This window comes from Rhinolophus hipposideros, assembly GCF_964194185.1.
Source record: "Rhinolophus hipposideros genome assembly, chromosome: 11".
Lineage (NCBI taxonomy): Eukaryota > Metazoa > Chordata > Mammalia > Chiroptera > Rhinolophidae > Rhinolophus > Rhinolophus hipposideros.
In genome coordinates this window covers 68048448-68066205 of record NC_138057.1, presented here as the reverse complement: position 1 = coordinate 68066205, position 17758 = coordinate 68048448, and the positions used below count along the sequence as shown (strand labels likewise).

Below are 17758 nucleotides of genomic sequence, written 5' to 3'. Positions count from 1 at the left end.
TACACCTCTCTGTGAGTGACACAGACCTTTCCTGGTGTTTATTAACAGCAGACCATGTCAGCATCTGTTCCTAGGCGCCCTGCCTAATGCTCGCCCTGTGTGGGGCTCAGCTGAGTCGACCAAATGGAACCCATGTGATGCATTTACACATTAGCAGTCAGGCAGGGAGGGAATGGCAGCCTTTTCAGTTTGCTGAAGCATGGCTGACTCTGTTTTAAAACCAGTATTATAAGGAAAAAAAAAAGGATATCAGAGCTACTTGGAAATATCTTGGCTGGTGCAAAGAACTTAATAGGTGCAGAAACAGAGGCATAAAGAGACCAAAAGAGAGCCCTAATCATACTCAGCTCAGTACCTGGCATTCAGTAGGGGCCCATATGTTTGTTGAATGAATGAAGGCTGAGTAGATTTGCATTGGTTTTTAGAGTTTGGAAAGCAAGCAGTTTCTATGCACCTTGTTATTGCGTTCTCACAACAACGCTAGGTGGCTGGGAACTAGAAAAATCATTCCTACTTTACAGATGAGACGACTGAGGTTCAGAAGAAACTTGTAGAAAGAATGTGGGTTCTAGAGTTGGACGTACCTGGGTTAAAATCCTAACTCCAACACTGACCTGCAGTCTCCTCATGTAAAACAGGGAATAGCAATCCAGCCCGCTGTGTCTTTTTGTAAATAGTTTTATTGAAACATAGCCATACTCATTCATTACAATTTGCATCGCGTGATAACATACTTTCTATGGCTGCTTAAGCTCTATAAAAGCGGCATTGAGTCCTTGGGACAGAGACTGTGTGGCTTGCAAAGCCTAAGATATTTCCTATGGATTTCTGTATCGAAAAGCTTGCTGACCCCCGTTCCTCTTGGGGAGTGTTAGGTACTTAATTAACGTTGATCGTTTCTCCTCTCAAATGAAGGAGAAGTGGCTTCCTCCTGGTCCTTTCTCTAAGACTTTCGGGGCCTGTAAATACCACAGTGTAACATGCAGAGTCTTACCTGGAAAGGCTGGGGTGGTTTTAGCACTGGAAGAAGGTCCAAGGACCCGGTGTCCCGACTCTGTCCTCCTGCGTGAGCTTCAGGACTTCCCTCTGGGCTGTGAGTAGTGGGTGGGGTAGTGTCCCTCACCAAATTCATCTCCACCCAGAACCTCAGAATGTGACCTTCTTTGGAAATAGGGTCTTTGCAGGTGTAATTAAGATAAGGTCATATTAGATTAGGGTGGACGCCAACACCACTGGATGTAGTGTCATTGTAAGATGAGGAAAAGACACAAGGACAAAGGAAGGCCATGTGACAACAGAGATAGAGATGGGAGAGACGCAGCTACAAACCAAAGAATGTCAAGGGTTGCCAGGAGTCATGGGAGGCGACAAAGTGGCAGGGAAGTATTCTGCCCTAGAGCCTACAGAGGACGCCTGGCTCTGCTGACAGCTGGCCTTTGGACTTCCAACCTCCAGATCTGTGAGAAAATAAGTTTCTGTGGTTTTAAGAGGCCCAGTTTGTAGTTCTTACTATGGCAGCTCTAGGAAACTAATACGCCATGGTTTCCCCATCCATTCCCATACGACTGAGCCTATTGTGGCAGGTACACACGCCGGGAGGCAGCGCTAGGAGGTCTGCAGAAGTTGCACAGGCTCTGCTCTCCGGCTCTTCCTCCTTGAAGACACAGATTTCTATGGGCTCCACTGTTCTGAGAACTGCTTTAGAGAAAGCCCAGGACCTGACTCGGGTAGACTTGCACGGACACCCCGGCCGCACTCCTTTATGCCCGTTTGAACCAAGACAAGTGACATATCGCCCCAAGATCCAGTTCCTCCAGCTACACAGTGGCAGTGAAAATGTGTGCCTCATAAGCCTATGGTGCAAATCAAAGAGGTGGCATAGGAAAACCACCTAGCACAGAAAATCTTCTAGCACAGTTTTGGGAGCGTAGCTGTGCTCAGGAAATCAGCTGACAAAAATGGTGTTGGTGAGGATGGTGACTTCTGGCCAAGCTGGGACTCTCTCTCACTCAGCTCTCCCTGTCACCCCAGCTTGCCCCGCCCCCCAGTGCTGTTCCCTTGATTCCTTGGTTCCCTGTGATTATAATGGGACACCTCTAACCTCCAACAAGCCCCGAATCCTGGATTCGGCAGGCAGAAGGAGGGATTGAGTCCCGAGTTAAGAAAATGCCAGGGTCTGCCTTCAGCCCCTTCTCTCACTTGTGCCCAGATTCTTCGTTTTCCCAGCCTGACAAATCACTTCTTTAGACAGTGAAAAACTCCTGTGTCAGGTCTTTGTGTTTTAAATAATATTCCCCTGAATATAAACTGATGTTTATGCAGATTCTATCCTTTTAAAAGCTCACAGCCTCCTTCTTTGTATAGTTGGAGCTGTCTCCAAGTTCCACTGCAAGGTGACAGTTTTTTGCGTGTTTTTCTCTTTGTTTCTCTCTTGTGTTCTCTGTCTCTGCTCTCCCTGTCTCTGCATGCACGTGTTCTTTTCTACTCATGCCGTGTGTTTATCTTCACTTTCATTCTCTGTCTTTCTGTCATCTCCCTCCATTCTCCCGCCTCTCCTTCTTCCTTCCTTCTCCTCCACACATGCATACATTTGTTCTGCTTACCTTCATGTTTTCTCCTTTTTGAGTTCTGTGTTTCTTACTTCTGTTTGTCCCTCTCCATCTTTCTCCTAATCTAGCTTCCATTTTTGTATCCATCGCACATTTTCTCTGCCTCTATCTTCCTCTCTTTTAATTTCTCTCCATATGATACTCTTCTGGACTGTTCTCTCTCCTACCTTCTCCCTCTCCCTCTCTCTCTCTATTTGTCTATCCATATCTATCTATCTATCTATCTATCTATCTATCTATCTATCTATCTATCTATCTATCTATCATCTATCCATCCATATTATTCTGAATGACTGTGTTTCTGCCTCTCAGTTGCTCTTCTTTCTAGCAGTTTCCCTACATGTTTATCTCTCTTCTTGCTCTCACACTTTTTCAAATTGTCTCTCCCTCTGTCTTTATGTCTTCTCACTTCCTACTTACAAGCATTCTTCTCCCTCTCACAATATTGATATTTTAGCAGCCTTAATGTGGCCCCAGGATCCTCAAGTCATTCCATGAGTCAAAAGTGAGAAGTCTGGGGGCTGGCCTGGTGGCTCAGGCGGTTAGAGCTCCGTGCTCCTAACCCCGAAGGCTGCCGGTTCGATTCCCACATGGGCCAGTGGGCTCTCAACCACAAGGTTGCCGGTTCAATTCCTCGAGTTCCACAAGGGATGGTGGGCTGTACCCCCTGCAACTAGAAACAGCAACTGGCCCTGGAGCTGAGCTGCTCCCTCCACAACTAAGACTGAAAGGACAACAACTTGAAGCTGAACAGCACCCTCCACAACTAAGATTGAAAGGACAACAACTTGACTTGGAAAAAAGGCCTGGAAGTACACACTGTTCCCCAATAAAGTCCTGTTCCCCTTCCCCAATAAAATCTTAAAAGAAAAAAAAAGTGACAAGTCTGCCTAGGGCATCAGTTCAGGAACTGCTATTCTCTGCCACCATCCACCTGTCACCCCGACCTCACTCTATGCAAAGTTAGGAAGTGAGGAGTAATCGGGCAGCTCTCCCAGCATCTTCTTTTTTCTCCGATACTACAGCCCTCGGCATAGAGGATTCATGATAGGAACCCAGAGGTGGTGGTGAGCAGGCAGTGTCCTGTTTGAGTGACTCTTGGTAAAGCTACTGATTCGTAGAGACTGCACCCGTGCCTTCTGGAGTTCCATTACATTTTTAAAAACATGTTACAAGTTCTTACCAGGCCTTGTGCTGGGGGCTAAAGAAGGATGAGTGAATCTTGAGCCTTTCACTCTCAAAGTTTACAGTCTCTCTGGGAAACTATCTAGCTGATGAGTAAGATCAACAAGATAATAGATTTAAACAATGTACTCAAAGGGAAAAAGAATTAATTCTGGTTAGAAGAAATAGAGAAAGTTTCACAAAGGAGGTCATAGTAAGCTCTGTGGAGGTAAGGACTCTGTCCAATGTCATCCTCAGTACCTAGAATAGTGCCAGGTACATAGTAAGCAAGTGCAATGAATGAATGAGTGAATGGATGAATGAATGAATGAATGGGTGAATGCATGAATGAATGAATTTAAACAGTTTTGAAGGAGTCTTTGGAATTTGACAGGGAGAAAAGTTAGAGACGAGCATTCCAGACAAAGCAGCAGGATTAAGGATTCAGAGAGGTGAAGGTCCACAGTGCAGCCAGAGCCCCTCTTGGGCGGAGCCTCCTATCCCCGTGATCATGGCTGATGGCCCACAGCTGTGTCCCTTACTGGGCATGGCCTCACCCGAGGATACCCCCTTCCAGATGGCAGCCCTTGGCCAATGACTAGCTGACTTGGTAATGCAAAGGCCCGGATCCCTTGCTTCCATGAGGGATTTCTCTAGAGGACCATCCCAACTGGCCCAGAGCTCCCTCAGGACCAGCTGACACTTCAGACCTACATGACATCAGCCACACTGTAGGTCAGACTCTCCCTTGCCCCATCCTCCCTTGCTCACTTCCTCCAGTGTCTCCCAAGGGGGCTTCTTGACAACCTGCCTGTATGCAACCCTCTGTTTCAGAGTCTGTTTTCAGGGGACCTAGTCAAAGATTGTGAGTTTAGAGAATGAGAAGAGGCCTGGAGGTAGCAGACAGAGAAGATGAGGATAAGGTAAATGTAGCTGGACAGGTCAGCAGGGACCAGATTACAAAGGACCTTGAAAGCCAAGGAAAGTAATTTAGATTGTCTTCTATAAGTAATGGCAAGCTATTGATCAGTGGGACATCTAATTAGAGCTGAAATTTAACAAGTTAACTAGCAAGTCAGCATGAAAGATGGGACAGAAGGCCATCAGACTAGAGACAAGAAATAAGCTGGGAGACTAAAACTGGAGCCTGGGGAGGGAAAGAATGAGAGAGATGAAGGGTGGTCCAGAGACATCACCAGTAGTTGACCTCTTCTTGCGACGTGTTCATATGCAGCCAGCTCCCCTCTTTCACAATTCTGGATTCCACGAGTCACATATCACAGAAGAATACGGTGCCTCTTCTCCCTGCCTGTGGTGCCCCTGCAATATCTCCTCTAACTGTAGGCATCTTAGATACTCCAGTGCTAGCACGTTCCTTTTATGAACCTTTCTCCAGAAAACAGCATCCAGAAACTTCCGTCTGTATCTCTCACCTAATAGAATTTTGGAAGATCCATTAATTAGGATATCTAGTCCAGTTTTATCTCTTGGGAACCTCATTTGGGAGGAATCATTCATTTGCCTAGAATATCATGACCTTCCCAACAGCTGTTATACCAGTTCTGATGGTGTGACTTGGATACAATATTTAGGACACGAGGATCAGGCAGTCCAGTATTTGTGTTGTGGCTCTTTGTAAGCTGTATAATTTGGGGTAAGTCCCACATGGCTCATAGTTTCAATGTACAGCCACAACATCAGAATAATAGGAATATGCCCATTTTGGGGAGTTGCCATGGGAAGGAAGGTCTGGAATCTGTGGAAACATACATAACACAAGTCAAGAGTTGGGGAGTGGAAAGAGCTTTCTTTTTTTAGATGGAGCTTGGCACCAACTTCCGTTCTGTCGCATTCCAAGCTGGTAGCCTTCAGCAAGACACTTCACCTTTCTGAGCCACGGTTCCCTTGTTGGTAAAATGGAAATCTGATGCCTACCTTCCAAAATTATGAAGATGAATGAAGCAAAGAGTACAAAGTTCCAAGTACAGTCTTATTCATCACAGCTAGACAAATATCGTGCCATATGATGATAAATCTAGTGGATTTTTTTTGTTGTTGTTATTTTCTTCTTAAATATGTTTTTGTGTCATTTTCTTGATTCTAAATATAATAAATGATGATCTCAAATGTAGTGAATGCACATTTATTTATTTATTTTTTAAATCTAATGATGCAGAGGTCTCTGGGGTTTAACCATCCCCTTTTTCTCCAAGGGAAGAAGCGATGCTGTCGACATACTTTGAAACCATCAACGACCTACTGTCCTCCTTTGGGCCCGTTCGTGACTGCTCTCGGAACAATGGGGGCTGCACTCGCAACTTCAAGTGCGTGTCCGATCGTCAGGTGGACTCCTCGGGATGTGTGGTAAGTGCCTGGGGACTTATGAACATGGTACTGGCCCAAGGTGCCCAGGCTACTTGCTGGAGGCCTCTCCCTGTGAGGGATAACTGGTCAGGGAGGCTACACTACTCGTCACTCTGTTGCCTTCGCACACCAGGCTGCCATGGTTTCCTCATCTGTAAAGTGGGACAATTAAATCCATTTTGTAGAATCGTTGAAAGAATGGAAGAAGATATTAGAACTTTAGTCCCCAACATACAATAGGTCCTGAAGAGTCCCTGGCTTCAGGAAGCTTGCTGCTCATTTGGGAATGTGGTAAGGCATGGCATGTCTTATCTCTAATAACACAACCGGGGGGCATGTCAATGCCACGTCCAGTAGAGACAGTTTCAGCGGAGACCTCAGGCTTCCTGGGGAAGTCGGTGTTGTTGGAACTGGTTTCAAAACACAGGTCATTTACATTAGGAAAAGAGCAGGGTGTGTGGAGGGAGGATGGCAAACTTGTTTGCAGGACGCTTTACTATCTAATGTGGGATGAAGACACAGAAGAACACATGAGAGGGTCTTTATTTTCTGTAGAAGAGGGTGTCACACTGGGTGATTTGTTTTATAGGAATGACCTAGGGTACTTGTTTAAAATGCAGGATCCAGGAGTCCACACCACGAGTTTTGTTTCTATAGAGGGCATTAGGTCCCAGGAACCTGAGTATGTGTACATGTGGGGGAGGTGGGGGGGGGCATGTCTTGGAAGCAGACTTGGGAACCATTGCCCTACAGGCTAAACTCTATAGCCTGGCCTTCAGTGCCCTTCTTGATTTGGCCCCTTTCCAACCTCTCCATAAAACTAGTTCATGTTACATTAGAGCCACGTGGAGCTAATCAGAGCAAGTTCTCCGAACATGCTTGCTGTTTGATGCCTCGGAGCCTTTGCTCATGCTGTTCTTTTACCTGAAGTGGATTGCTCCCCCAGCCCCTGTAGCAAACGAGTGGACCTTTTTCCAGATTCATCTCCTTTATGAAGCCATTCCCATCCTCCACGTGGAGAAGTGATCGTGGTCTTCCAGGGACCATTGCTGTTTTCTATACCTACATCAATCATACCACCTGTGATCATTTGTAGCACAGGAAGGCTTTTTCCAAGTTTCTCTCACTCGGTTAGCTGAGGGAGAACCCATGGAATTAGTTGATTCAGCTCAGCACCCCAATGGTACCCATCTCAGTAAATAAGGGAGAAAGAAGAGAGGAAGGGAAGGAGGGATGGGACCAGGGATGGGAATTCCTGCTCTGGACTAGGCTCCTGTGAGGAATAAGCTGTCAGCTCTTAAGGTGCCAACATGGCAGCTGAGAAATAGACAATGGCCAGGAGACCAGTACAAAGAAGAAGCTTCTAGAGAATGAGGTAATAAAATGACACTGTATTTTAGACTCAAAGATCCACAGATCTTCAGAAGTGGGTAGGCAATTGGATATTTTACTGATGAGAATTCTTAGCATTGAAAGTGACAGAAACTCAATTCAAACTAGTTTAGGCAAAAAGAGGAACTATATTGGCTGAAATGGAAGTCCAATGACAATCGGACTGAGGGATCAAACAATGTCACCTCTTCTCTCGCTCTGCTTTCCTCAGCACCGTGCCATTCTCTGGCCACTACACCCTCTCCACTCAGTGAGTCCTGCAGAGCAAGAGCATGTCTTTCCTAGTTCCTCCAGCTAAAGTCACAGGATTCCATCTTATTGGGCCAACCTGGTTCTCATGCCAAACCCTGTACCCATCACTGTGGGCGGGGAGCAGGACAGGACTTATCCCAGAATCAATTATACCTGAGGCTTGGGCAAGTGGTAGCAGCCTGAAATGTGTGGTAGTGAGTTGGGGGGAAGGACAAGTAGGATTCTCGCAACAGAAAGGCGTGCGGTGGGTGCGAGGCCCGTCTGCATCAGCAGGTATGTACTTCACGGGATTGCAGCCCAACTGCTCATTTGCACACTGGAAAAGTGAGGCCCAGTGAGGGAGAGGAGGCGCCCAAGTCTGAGAGCTAGGCAGTGGACAGACACCTCCAGAGGATGTCCCAAATCATGGGTGTTGTCTCCAAAACATGAGGCGGATATTTGTGAAAGAATGAAGTTGTCTCTCTCTTTTCCCTTTATCAGTTCTCTTTCCTGAACTAATTAAACTCCTTTTCCTTGAGGATCGATGTCCTAGAAGAATGAAACCTCTGAATGTAGAGGAGTGCATGTGTGTGTGTATGTGTGTGTGTGTCCCCGTGCACAGAAATTGTCTCCTTTTCCTCTCATTAATGTAAACTGGAAAAATGGAGAGAAAGAGAGAGACAGAGAGAGAGAGACAGAGAGAGAGAGAGAGAGAACATTTGGTCCCTGGAGGTTAAGAGAAAATTCCACAGTCTGATATGGCTGTCAGAGACCTTCCTCTAGATTAAGGATCTCATGTTAAAGCTGCAGCTTCAGGGCTCGATGGACGTATGGCAAATTCTTTTCCATGAGGTCAGCATAGACAGGTAAATACCAGCTTTTACTCTGAAATGTAAAATCCCTCTCGTTTCTCTGTAGCCTCTCTGTCATGCCTGCCAGGAGAAACTTTTTATCACAAACTCCATCTGGCTAATAACAATAACAGTAATACCACCTTATATGTTAGAACACTTTTGGAGTTCTCAAGGCAATAACTCATCTTCACATCAAACCTGGACAGCAAGTTCCCTCACCAGTGTGGGAAGCTGACTGAGTTTCTAAGGTTACACCACAAGGTGGCAGGATGGAGGCCCCAGAACATGTCCTCAATGTCAGTGGTAGTGCCAGAGCCCTTTGGGATGCTTTCCTGAGGTGCCTACGGGAGACGGCAGCCAGGAAGCTTAGAAAGAAGGTTGGTCTGAGGGAATTGGGCTTTTAAGCCCTGACTTGCTTATTGGAGAGCTTTTGAATCCACATTGTCTTCATTAGCCTCAATTTCTTAATCTTTCAAAAGGAAAGCACTTACTCTTGAACTCATAGGTTTTCTAAAAAAAAAAAAAAAAAATTAAAAAGAAAAAAATATATATATATATATCAAAGAATGTAACTGTAAGTGTGATTTGGGATTTTCAAAGTACTCTTTATGTGTGAGATGGTGAAACCACAATTATTGATGTTTTTATGTGGCGAGGCCACAAAAATTCAGAAGCATAGCATATTTTATTTTCTCAAATATTTAAGAGAATTTCATTTCTGTTCTGCTCCATTCATTGGTAGTGGAAACTTAGTTCTAGTCAATTTAGGTTTCTTGCCTCCCACCTCTCCCTGACTGTCTAAGTTCAGGGGGGTTAAGGCATGCCTGAGGCATGGGGGTTCGGGGATGATTTGTGCGGGACCATCACCTATCAGTTCTAGTACCTGCTGCCTCATCTGGCCCTTGTCCATCACTCTTTTTATTTCTGGCATATGCCGGGACCCCTCTGTTCTCATATGATTTATAGGGATGTTCTCCATTCTGACATCTGTGGCCGTGTTCTCTTCATCCCTGTCACAAGGTCATTTGGGTCCAGCTGGCTCTGTCCGTCAGATAGCTTTTTCTGCCTACTGAGGTCATGGAGAATGTCCAACAGCTGTTCTCCACCAACCTGGGATCATAAGGATCTGAGGGGGCCTGGCTGAAGCCCTCTTGATCTGGACAGGCCACGAAGGCATGCAGAGGTGACTGCTTTCATGCCAGGGGACAGGACTCGACCACTCTTGCCACCCACCAGACGCTATCTGGCAAGTGAGGCACAGACCCCCTTTGCCTTCAGCGCCTTCAAACCCACCTGATTTTTATAGCCCTTATGCTCTTCTTAGTCTGGTGGGAATAGAGCACAGGATCTGTTTTAAGGACATCCACCAGCATTTGCAAGATCATCTTGTTTGACTTCCAACGTTCCTCTCTTCCCCTTGATCAAATGATCCTTGTGGGTGGGAGGGAGGCCATTTCTCTAATAGAGTGCAGGTTCTTTCACTTATTATTATTAATAATTTTACTTTCTAATTAGATCTCCACTTCTGAACCATCCCCCGCAAAAATAAATAAATAAATAAAAGACTCCGTAGCTTGATTTTCTGGTGCTGTGGGAATATGGTCCTGGGGTAATGTGGTCCTCAGGTATGCAGTTGTCCAAACTGGGTCATAGGGTGTGTGATAGGTAGAACAATGGCTCCCCCAAGGATGTCCACATCCTGATGCCTGGAACCTATGAATCTGTCACCTTATATGACCAAGGGGGGATTAAATTAATATATGGAATTAAGGTTGCTAATAAACTGATTTTAAAGAGAGAGATTATCCGGAATTACCAAGTGGGCCCAATGCGATCACAGAATCCTTAAATGTGAAAGAGGGAGACTGCAGAGGAATCCAGAGTGACACAACATAGCTAGCTTTGAAGGTGGGAACAGGGGTTAAAAGCTGAGGGAAGTTTCTAGAAGTTGGAAAAGCCAAGGGAACGGATTTCCCTTTGGCTCCTCCAGAAAAGGAGTGCAGCCCTGCCCACACCTTGATTTGAATCCAGTGAGACTTTTAACCTATAGAAGTAGAATAATAATCGCGTTGTTTTAAACCACAACTGTGTGGTAATTTGTTACAACAGCAATAGAACACTAATGCAGGGTGAAGGACAATATGGAAAGGAAGGGTGATCCAGGAGATAGTATATAAAGAATTATCCTGTTATTTGGATTTTCAGTTATTTCTAGGGAGACACTCACCTCCTGACCAGGGATAGAAGGCAGTGAAAATGAAGGAAGCATCAAAAGAGGGAGGGAGACTCGTGTTCCCTTTCAGCGTGCTAAAGAGTAAAAATTGTTATCTATTTGAAATGGTATAAATATGGCAAACATAATCATGTGAACAAGGCAGTTTGAAAAGTAAGCTATGTTTCCATTTATCCTTTGTGGCTGTATAAACACTGCAAAATTTTAATCAAGATAGAGGACAAAACCAAAGAAAAGTATAAGCACTTAATCATGATATTGTTTTGAGGACACTTCTACCTTCTCTGAGTCGCTGCTGCCCCCTGAAGCATCTCGCTCAAGCTGTTCCTTTGTGTTGTCCTGGTTTTTCCCCAGCTCAGGAAGGGGTCCTTGGATGGACCCAACCCCCATACAATCAAGGGATTGAATTCTATCCTTCTCAGTCCCGTTTGAAATGTCAATTCATAGTTCACCTTCATTGTTCTAATTATCTGTTATTGCATGCCAAAAGTCAGGGGTTTTGCTCACAATTTTGTGAGTCAGGAATATAGGAAGGGCTCAGCTGAGCAATCTGCCTCTGACCCAGGACAGGTTGGGTGTCTGGAGGTGGAGGGTTCGCTTCCAAAAGAGCCCTGTCACTTACCTGGCTGGTGCTGGGGGTGGAAGGGCCCGCAGTGGATTCTGCCTCTCTTGGACTGCAGCTGGGGCTGGCGACTAGAGCACGTGCCCGGCGGCTCTCCATTTGGCTTGGGCATCTCACACCGTGGAGGCTGGATCTGCAAAGGAAACATCCCAAGATCAAGTGTCCCAAAAGCCGAGGCAGAAGCTTCAGGGCTTCTTAGCACCTAGCCTCAGAAGTCCCGGAGCATCATTTCTACCACAATCTATTGGTCAAACAGGTCATTAAGGCCGACTCAAATTCAAGAGGAGGGATCTGGACTTTTCCTGTCTGTCAGAGCAGTAGCCGAGAATGTGCGGCCATCTCTAATGTACCCACTTACCTACAGCATGAACCCACAGACCAGGGCTGCCACAGCAGGAAGGAAACCTGGAGGTCTAACCAGGGCAGCACCTCTGCATTATCTCGAGAGAAAAATAACGGCCTAGAAAGATACAGGAATCACTCAAGTTCATGTAAGGAAACAGCGGTAGAATCCAGATTTGATCCCAAGACTCCTTCTTCCCAGTTTCACCTTCCTCCGGTTACGGCCTTATAGCATCAGCTTTGCCCCTGTAGCAGTCCAAAGATTTATTTAGCAACCCTCCTGTATCCAGCACTATGAATCGAACAGGAAATACAAAAACAAGAGTCCCACCTATTTTTATAAGCTAGTTCACAAGATAAGATGCACTTAGCAGGGCTGCAGTTCTGATCTTGAACAAATCACGTTGTATTTCTGCACAAGAATGTCTAACGGGGCTGATGTGAGTCCTGGGGGGAAGGGAGGAGGTGATAGGAAAGACCTGCCGCTCACTAAGTACCTACTGTGTGCTGGATCACTTACGTTCATAGCAGTAAATGCTTCTAACTAACTATCTATACTCCTAGGTAGGGATCATTATATCCATTTCACGGAAGAGAAAAAAGCCAGTAATATAAGAGCAATCATCTGTACGGGGACTGTGCCAGGCACGATTCTAAGTGCATTGCCTATTTTAACCAATTTAATTCTCACAGTCATTCTATGAGCTAGGTTTTATGACTGTCTCCACTTTACATGGGAGAAAAATGAAACTGTCTGGTAGACAACGAGAAAATGTGAGGAAGCATAAGAGAGTTAGGATGGAAGGAGGGACCTGGGTTTGCATGTTCTGTGGAGCTCAGGGAGTGATGTTACTTTTTGGGAGGTGTGTCTAGTGTCAGTTCCAGCCCTGCCTCAGAATTCTAGACCCATCCCCCACTGCTCCACCACCTACAGATCACCCAGCCACATGCTCACCTTCTCTTCTCCCTTTTTTCACTTTATCCATTTGGCCTAAAATGTCCTCTGCCCTCCCAGATATGAGGAAGGACCATAGGAGCCCTGATTGCCCTGAGATGCTGAAAGACAACAAAAACAGCAGCAAATTGTGCCTTTAAAAAAGTCAAGATGAATGTTCATTTATTGTAGGTCAGGCACCTCTTGGCACCACTCAGCAGGCAGCAAAAACTGCAATGTGGTTCAGTTAAGTACAGAGAGGCTGCTTCTCTTCATTGCTCATTTTCCCCTCCCCCTTTGATGACTCAATTGGACTGTATTTAAAGGAAACAAACCTCAAGAGGGATGGGGAAGACATGCAAGGAGAGTCAGCAGAGCGAGGGAAATTGCTTTGGAGCACAGTCCAGGCACAGCTGACCGGGGGAAGTGCAACCTGTCGGCCGGCGTCCCACCCTCCTGGATGGGTGGAGCGGGGCTCAGCCTCTGTGTGTGTCTGGCCCCTGGGAAATGGTTCTTCCTCCCCAGAAACTGACCCTGGGGGCTGAGTCCGTCCTAGCAGGTCAGCAACAGGAGGTGTGATGGAGTCACCGTATAACCATATTTTGCCAGAGTCCAAAATAGGAGGCATGATGCTGGCTCCATTGTTCTTCTAAAAACACCTTTAGAAATATGCAACATTGGGAGGCAAAACATGTTTAGGGAAACTCAGACACTCTTGGGCTGGGAAACAGTATTTAAAGGGTGGCACGTCTATGTGGTATCCTCATCAAAATGCCCTCCTGATCAGACAGGTCCACAGACAGAGAATTCTCCAGATGTACCTTCATCAGTAAGGCTAGTACTGATGTTATCATTAAAGCACTAGTTGATACTATTGATAAGCAAATTAATGCTATCAGTAGTACCAGTACTTGTATTACGACGAGATACACAGAGTTTGCAGGTGCTGATTATGTGCCAGACCCTGGGATAAATGCTTGAAAGGCAGCCTGCATTGAATCCTCACAGCTGCTTTAGGAGACAGGCACTGTTATTGCTCCTAGTTTGTCAATGAGGAAACACATTAAAAAACCATAAGAAACTTGCCCAAGTCCCACCAGCCAGGGAAAGGCAGGGCATGTATTCAAAGCCATCTGTCTGTTGCCAAAGCCTATTCTCGTAACTCATCAGATGGCAATTTCCAGAGGCCAAGAATAGTTCCCTAGGGATTGAAGGAAGGTCCCCAGTGTCTGGGAGCATAAAGGTGGGGACCAGGCTCCTTCAAGGTCCAGGAGTCCTTCTTTCTCCTCTGAATCCAAGAATCTGGAGGAAGATGAAAGAGAATGAATGTTGGAAAAGGGAGTGGGGAATGGTAGGAAAAGAAGGAAATTAGAGCTGTACCCATTGACTCAGTAGAGGCACATAAGGGTCAGGCTTTGCCTGGTGAAGAGGAAGGGAGTTAACCCTCCCTTGGGAGCTCTGTATTTGCATCTTTCCTTTGTGAACTTCTAATAGAGCCTTCCGGATTTCCAGGTGGGGGGTGGAGGGAGAGGTAGGGGGTTTCCAAGATTATAATGTGTGGCATTCCTATAAAGCCTAGGCGCCCTTTTATGACATGACATATTCATTCTTCCTGTGACATTTGAAGCCGTCTTTATTTTTCCCCCTCATTTTATTTCTTTGGGACCCAGATTTACTAATGGCATTTCTAGTAAGCTGGCGTATTGTATGGAAGCCAGCCGTTATCTGTTCAAGTTAGGGAGCGGCCCCCACCCTTCCAACGTGATGAGTTTTATGGTTTGATTCCTGGAAGCATGGCCTCGAGGAAAGGAGCTGTGGTCCAGCTCCTACCCCCTATTGGCTGCTAGCTCAGAATACTTCTCGTCAGGGAAGGTGTCTGTCATTTGTATACTGTGGACCCTGGAACCTGGAGAAGTTTGGAACCAATGTGGGGGGGGGGGCAATGAATTGCTAAAGTCCCTTTCAATTCCTGAAATCTATGACTTCATGAATATGCATTCTCAAAGGGCAGGGGTTCTAATATTGGGGGTCAGAAAAAGCAGGATGGTGCTAACTCATTGGTGGGTGCAAAAATAGATATAAAAGGGGAGGGGGATCTCCCTTTTGTAAGCGTCTCTGGAGTGATCATTTACATTTTGTTTCATGCCCCTGCCTCAATCACCTCTTCAGCTTTGGAAAGTTGTCCCTCTGAGAGATGGTGTTTCCTCCCACCATCACCTCCACCTCTAGGAGTCAGAGTACTGTTTTTTGGCATCAGAGAAGCCCAGGCCAAAACTCCTTTGTCCTGTTGAGTAAAATGGGGGTAATCATTCCTCACAACGCTGCTGATAGGACTAACTGAGGTAATGCATACATGATGGGCCAGCACCTGGCCTAAGTAAGCATGAAACATGGTAGCTATTGTGATCATCTGATATTTCACACAGGGATCATGATGATGGTGGTCGTAGCAACAAGAGCTAAAATTGCCTGAGTGCTCCTTACGTTCCACAGCCTCTGAGATGGGTCTTAGTATTATCTGTTGTCTTACAGATGGGAAAACTGAGGAAGAGAGAACTTAAGTAGCTCACTCAGCTTTCACGTAGCTCCTAAGTTCTAGAGTGAGGAATGTGAGCCAAATAGCCTGAAGCGAGAACCCTCACCCTTAACCAGAGCAAATTCTCCGTAAGCATCATTGGCAGGGATTGCCTAACATTCCACAGAGGGGAATATACCATTGTTCACTTCGTCTGACTGATGGGCAGTGTGAGTGTTTCCAGCTTTAGTCTATTCTACACAAAGTGGCCCTGAGCATCTCCAGACACAAAGCTCCTTCTGTGCTTTGAGTTACTTCTTGAATAGATTTCCAGGAATCGGTTAGGACAGTTTTCAAAATTGCCTGTGTTCCATAAATTTGGGGGAAAATGAGGGATGGAACTTTTGTTAAAAAGAGCAACACTGCTTCTGGTTTCCCAGACTATCCCCGTTTCGGGGTGCTGGTGTTCTTTCAGGATACAGTGCAAAGGCAGCCTGGGGTGTTTGGCCAAATGGGTCGTGGGGCAGAGGACTGATAGAAGTAATGCTGTAGGGAGTAGAGCCTGGTAACGTGTGCCAGATGCATGTGGGAGAGGGTCCAGACGCAGAGCCATAGCGCAGAGAAGAATGAAGAGGCGGTGGGGCCGTCATCTCTTTGGTGATACCAGAGGGTAGAGGCAGTGACTGCAGAGTTCTTAGGGATATGTTGAGTGCCTGTGAGGAAAACACCCATAGCTGTTGGGGCGCTGCCAATTAGACACTTTTTCTTAGCCCTGAAATGAAAACCTGGAATAATTGTATTCATCTTGGTTAGAATTGAATGTTTGCTTTTATATGGTATTTTCACTATCCAGTATTCAGTCTTTTTCCCTTGCCCCCCCCCCGCCCCGTTGTTCAGTGGCTCATGCCAATTGTAAAATAAAATGAAACAAATTCAAACACTGCTGAAATGTATACAGAATGCTCACCACTGCCACCAAGGTCCTCTTTCTCTACTACTCACTCACATTAGAGAGAACTCTTCCACACTTTGGTCTACGTATCTACCTTCCTATACATTTTCTCCTTCTCCATGTGCAAATACATATAAATGAGAATTTATATATGTAAGTTGAAAAATGGAAACATAAACAACATGCAGTTGTGTTTTGGAGGGGGGCAGGGGAGGGCGGGTAACTTTCTATATCAGAACTCCATGTCTTTATACATGCTTTTCAAAGAACATTTCCCTGTTTTTTCTTTCTAAGACAACTGGCTCCCTAACTTCATCTTAACAATATGTAAAAAATAAAGATGAGCAAATTGAGTCCGAAAGTGTAAGAGCTTGGCTTGAGCCCAGGTGTCCTACATTCCCACCTAGGACTCTCTTTTCCATACAGTGTAGTGTCCTTCTTTTATCTTTTATCATGGGTCTTGGTGATACATGGATGACAATTGATATATACCATCATGATCAATTTGAAAATTTATTCTCTTCCTTGTATTGTCCAGCTTCTCATGGACGCTGCCTTAATAATCTTCACCTATCAGCCCAGATATTCTTGGAGACCACAGAAGTTGCCTGGGGTGGGAAACAGTTGGGGGCACAAGAAAAAGAATAACTGGGCTCCCACCAGCAGCCACAATCTTGGAAACTTTAGCCTTGAGGTAGCAAACAATAAAAAGGTTTCATAATATACTCGGTAGGCTTTCTCCTCACTAAGAAAATAGTACCTGGACAGAGTTATATATTTCCCTAGGGAGGATGACTAGATCATTAGAATTGTGCTCGAGTGGAAAGAGCAGACTTGACTGTGATACAGAGTTGGCTTCAAATCCCATCCCTGTCACTGGGAAGCTGTGTGTCTTTCGGCACATTTCTTAATGTCTCTGAGCCTCTGTTATCTAGTCCATAAACTGGAAATGATCCCTGCACCTTGTGATGGTATTGGCTGAGCCCAGTGCGTATATCTGGGTACCAGCTGGACACAGTTCTATAACCTCCTTTCCCAGGCCAGTTCCTATCAGATAGGGAGGAGCTTGGTGACTCAGGAAACATGAGATCCTGTTCTGGCTTTCATTGATCTTGAAGAATTTTCCTCACCATCCATGAGGTTAGGAGCCTATTGTCAGAAGGATGAGACAGACCTAGGTTTCAACAGTTTTCAACACGTGCTGCTTATTATACATCCTTAGCTAAGCCCCTTATGTTTTCTGTGAGCTCAGAGAGTTGAACTTCATTGTTTCTGGGGCTCCTTTCGTCCCCTAAACAGTCCATAAATCAAAGCTGTGCTTGAGTTTCTGGAGGGAAGACTCAGAAGCTCAGCCTATATGGCAGCCAGTAGGACTCGCACTCCCTATTTCTTTCCCTAGAGAGTTGTTCTTTCATGCAAAACATTAGGGACACAGGTTTCTCACATGGTGGAATTTCAAGCAGGAGTGTTGTAACCAACCACCAAGATTTTGTGGTTGCCTTGTTTAGATAATGAGGCATTTGAACTAAACACTGATTTGTCTCCA

The 17758-nt window shown here is 45.6% G+C and overlaps 1 protein-coding gene across 1 annotated transcript in view; it reads left to right on the top strand.

The window, feature by feature from the left end:
• Positions 1-17758, top strand: part of ASTN2 (astrotactin 2) — a gene marked incomplete at its 3' end in the record, with an annotated part of 830851 nt that overhangs the window by 488696 nt on the left and 324397 nt on the right. The window contains exon 11 of the mRNA XM_081066707.1: positions 5987-6137. Within this exon, the coding sequence (XP_080922833.1) occupies positions 5987-6137 (151 nt within the window). The remainder of the gene's footprint in view (positions 1-5986; positions 6138-17758) is intronic.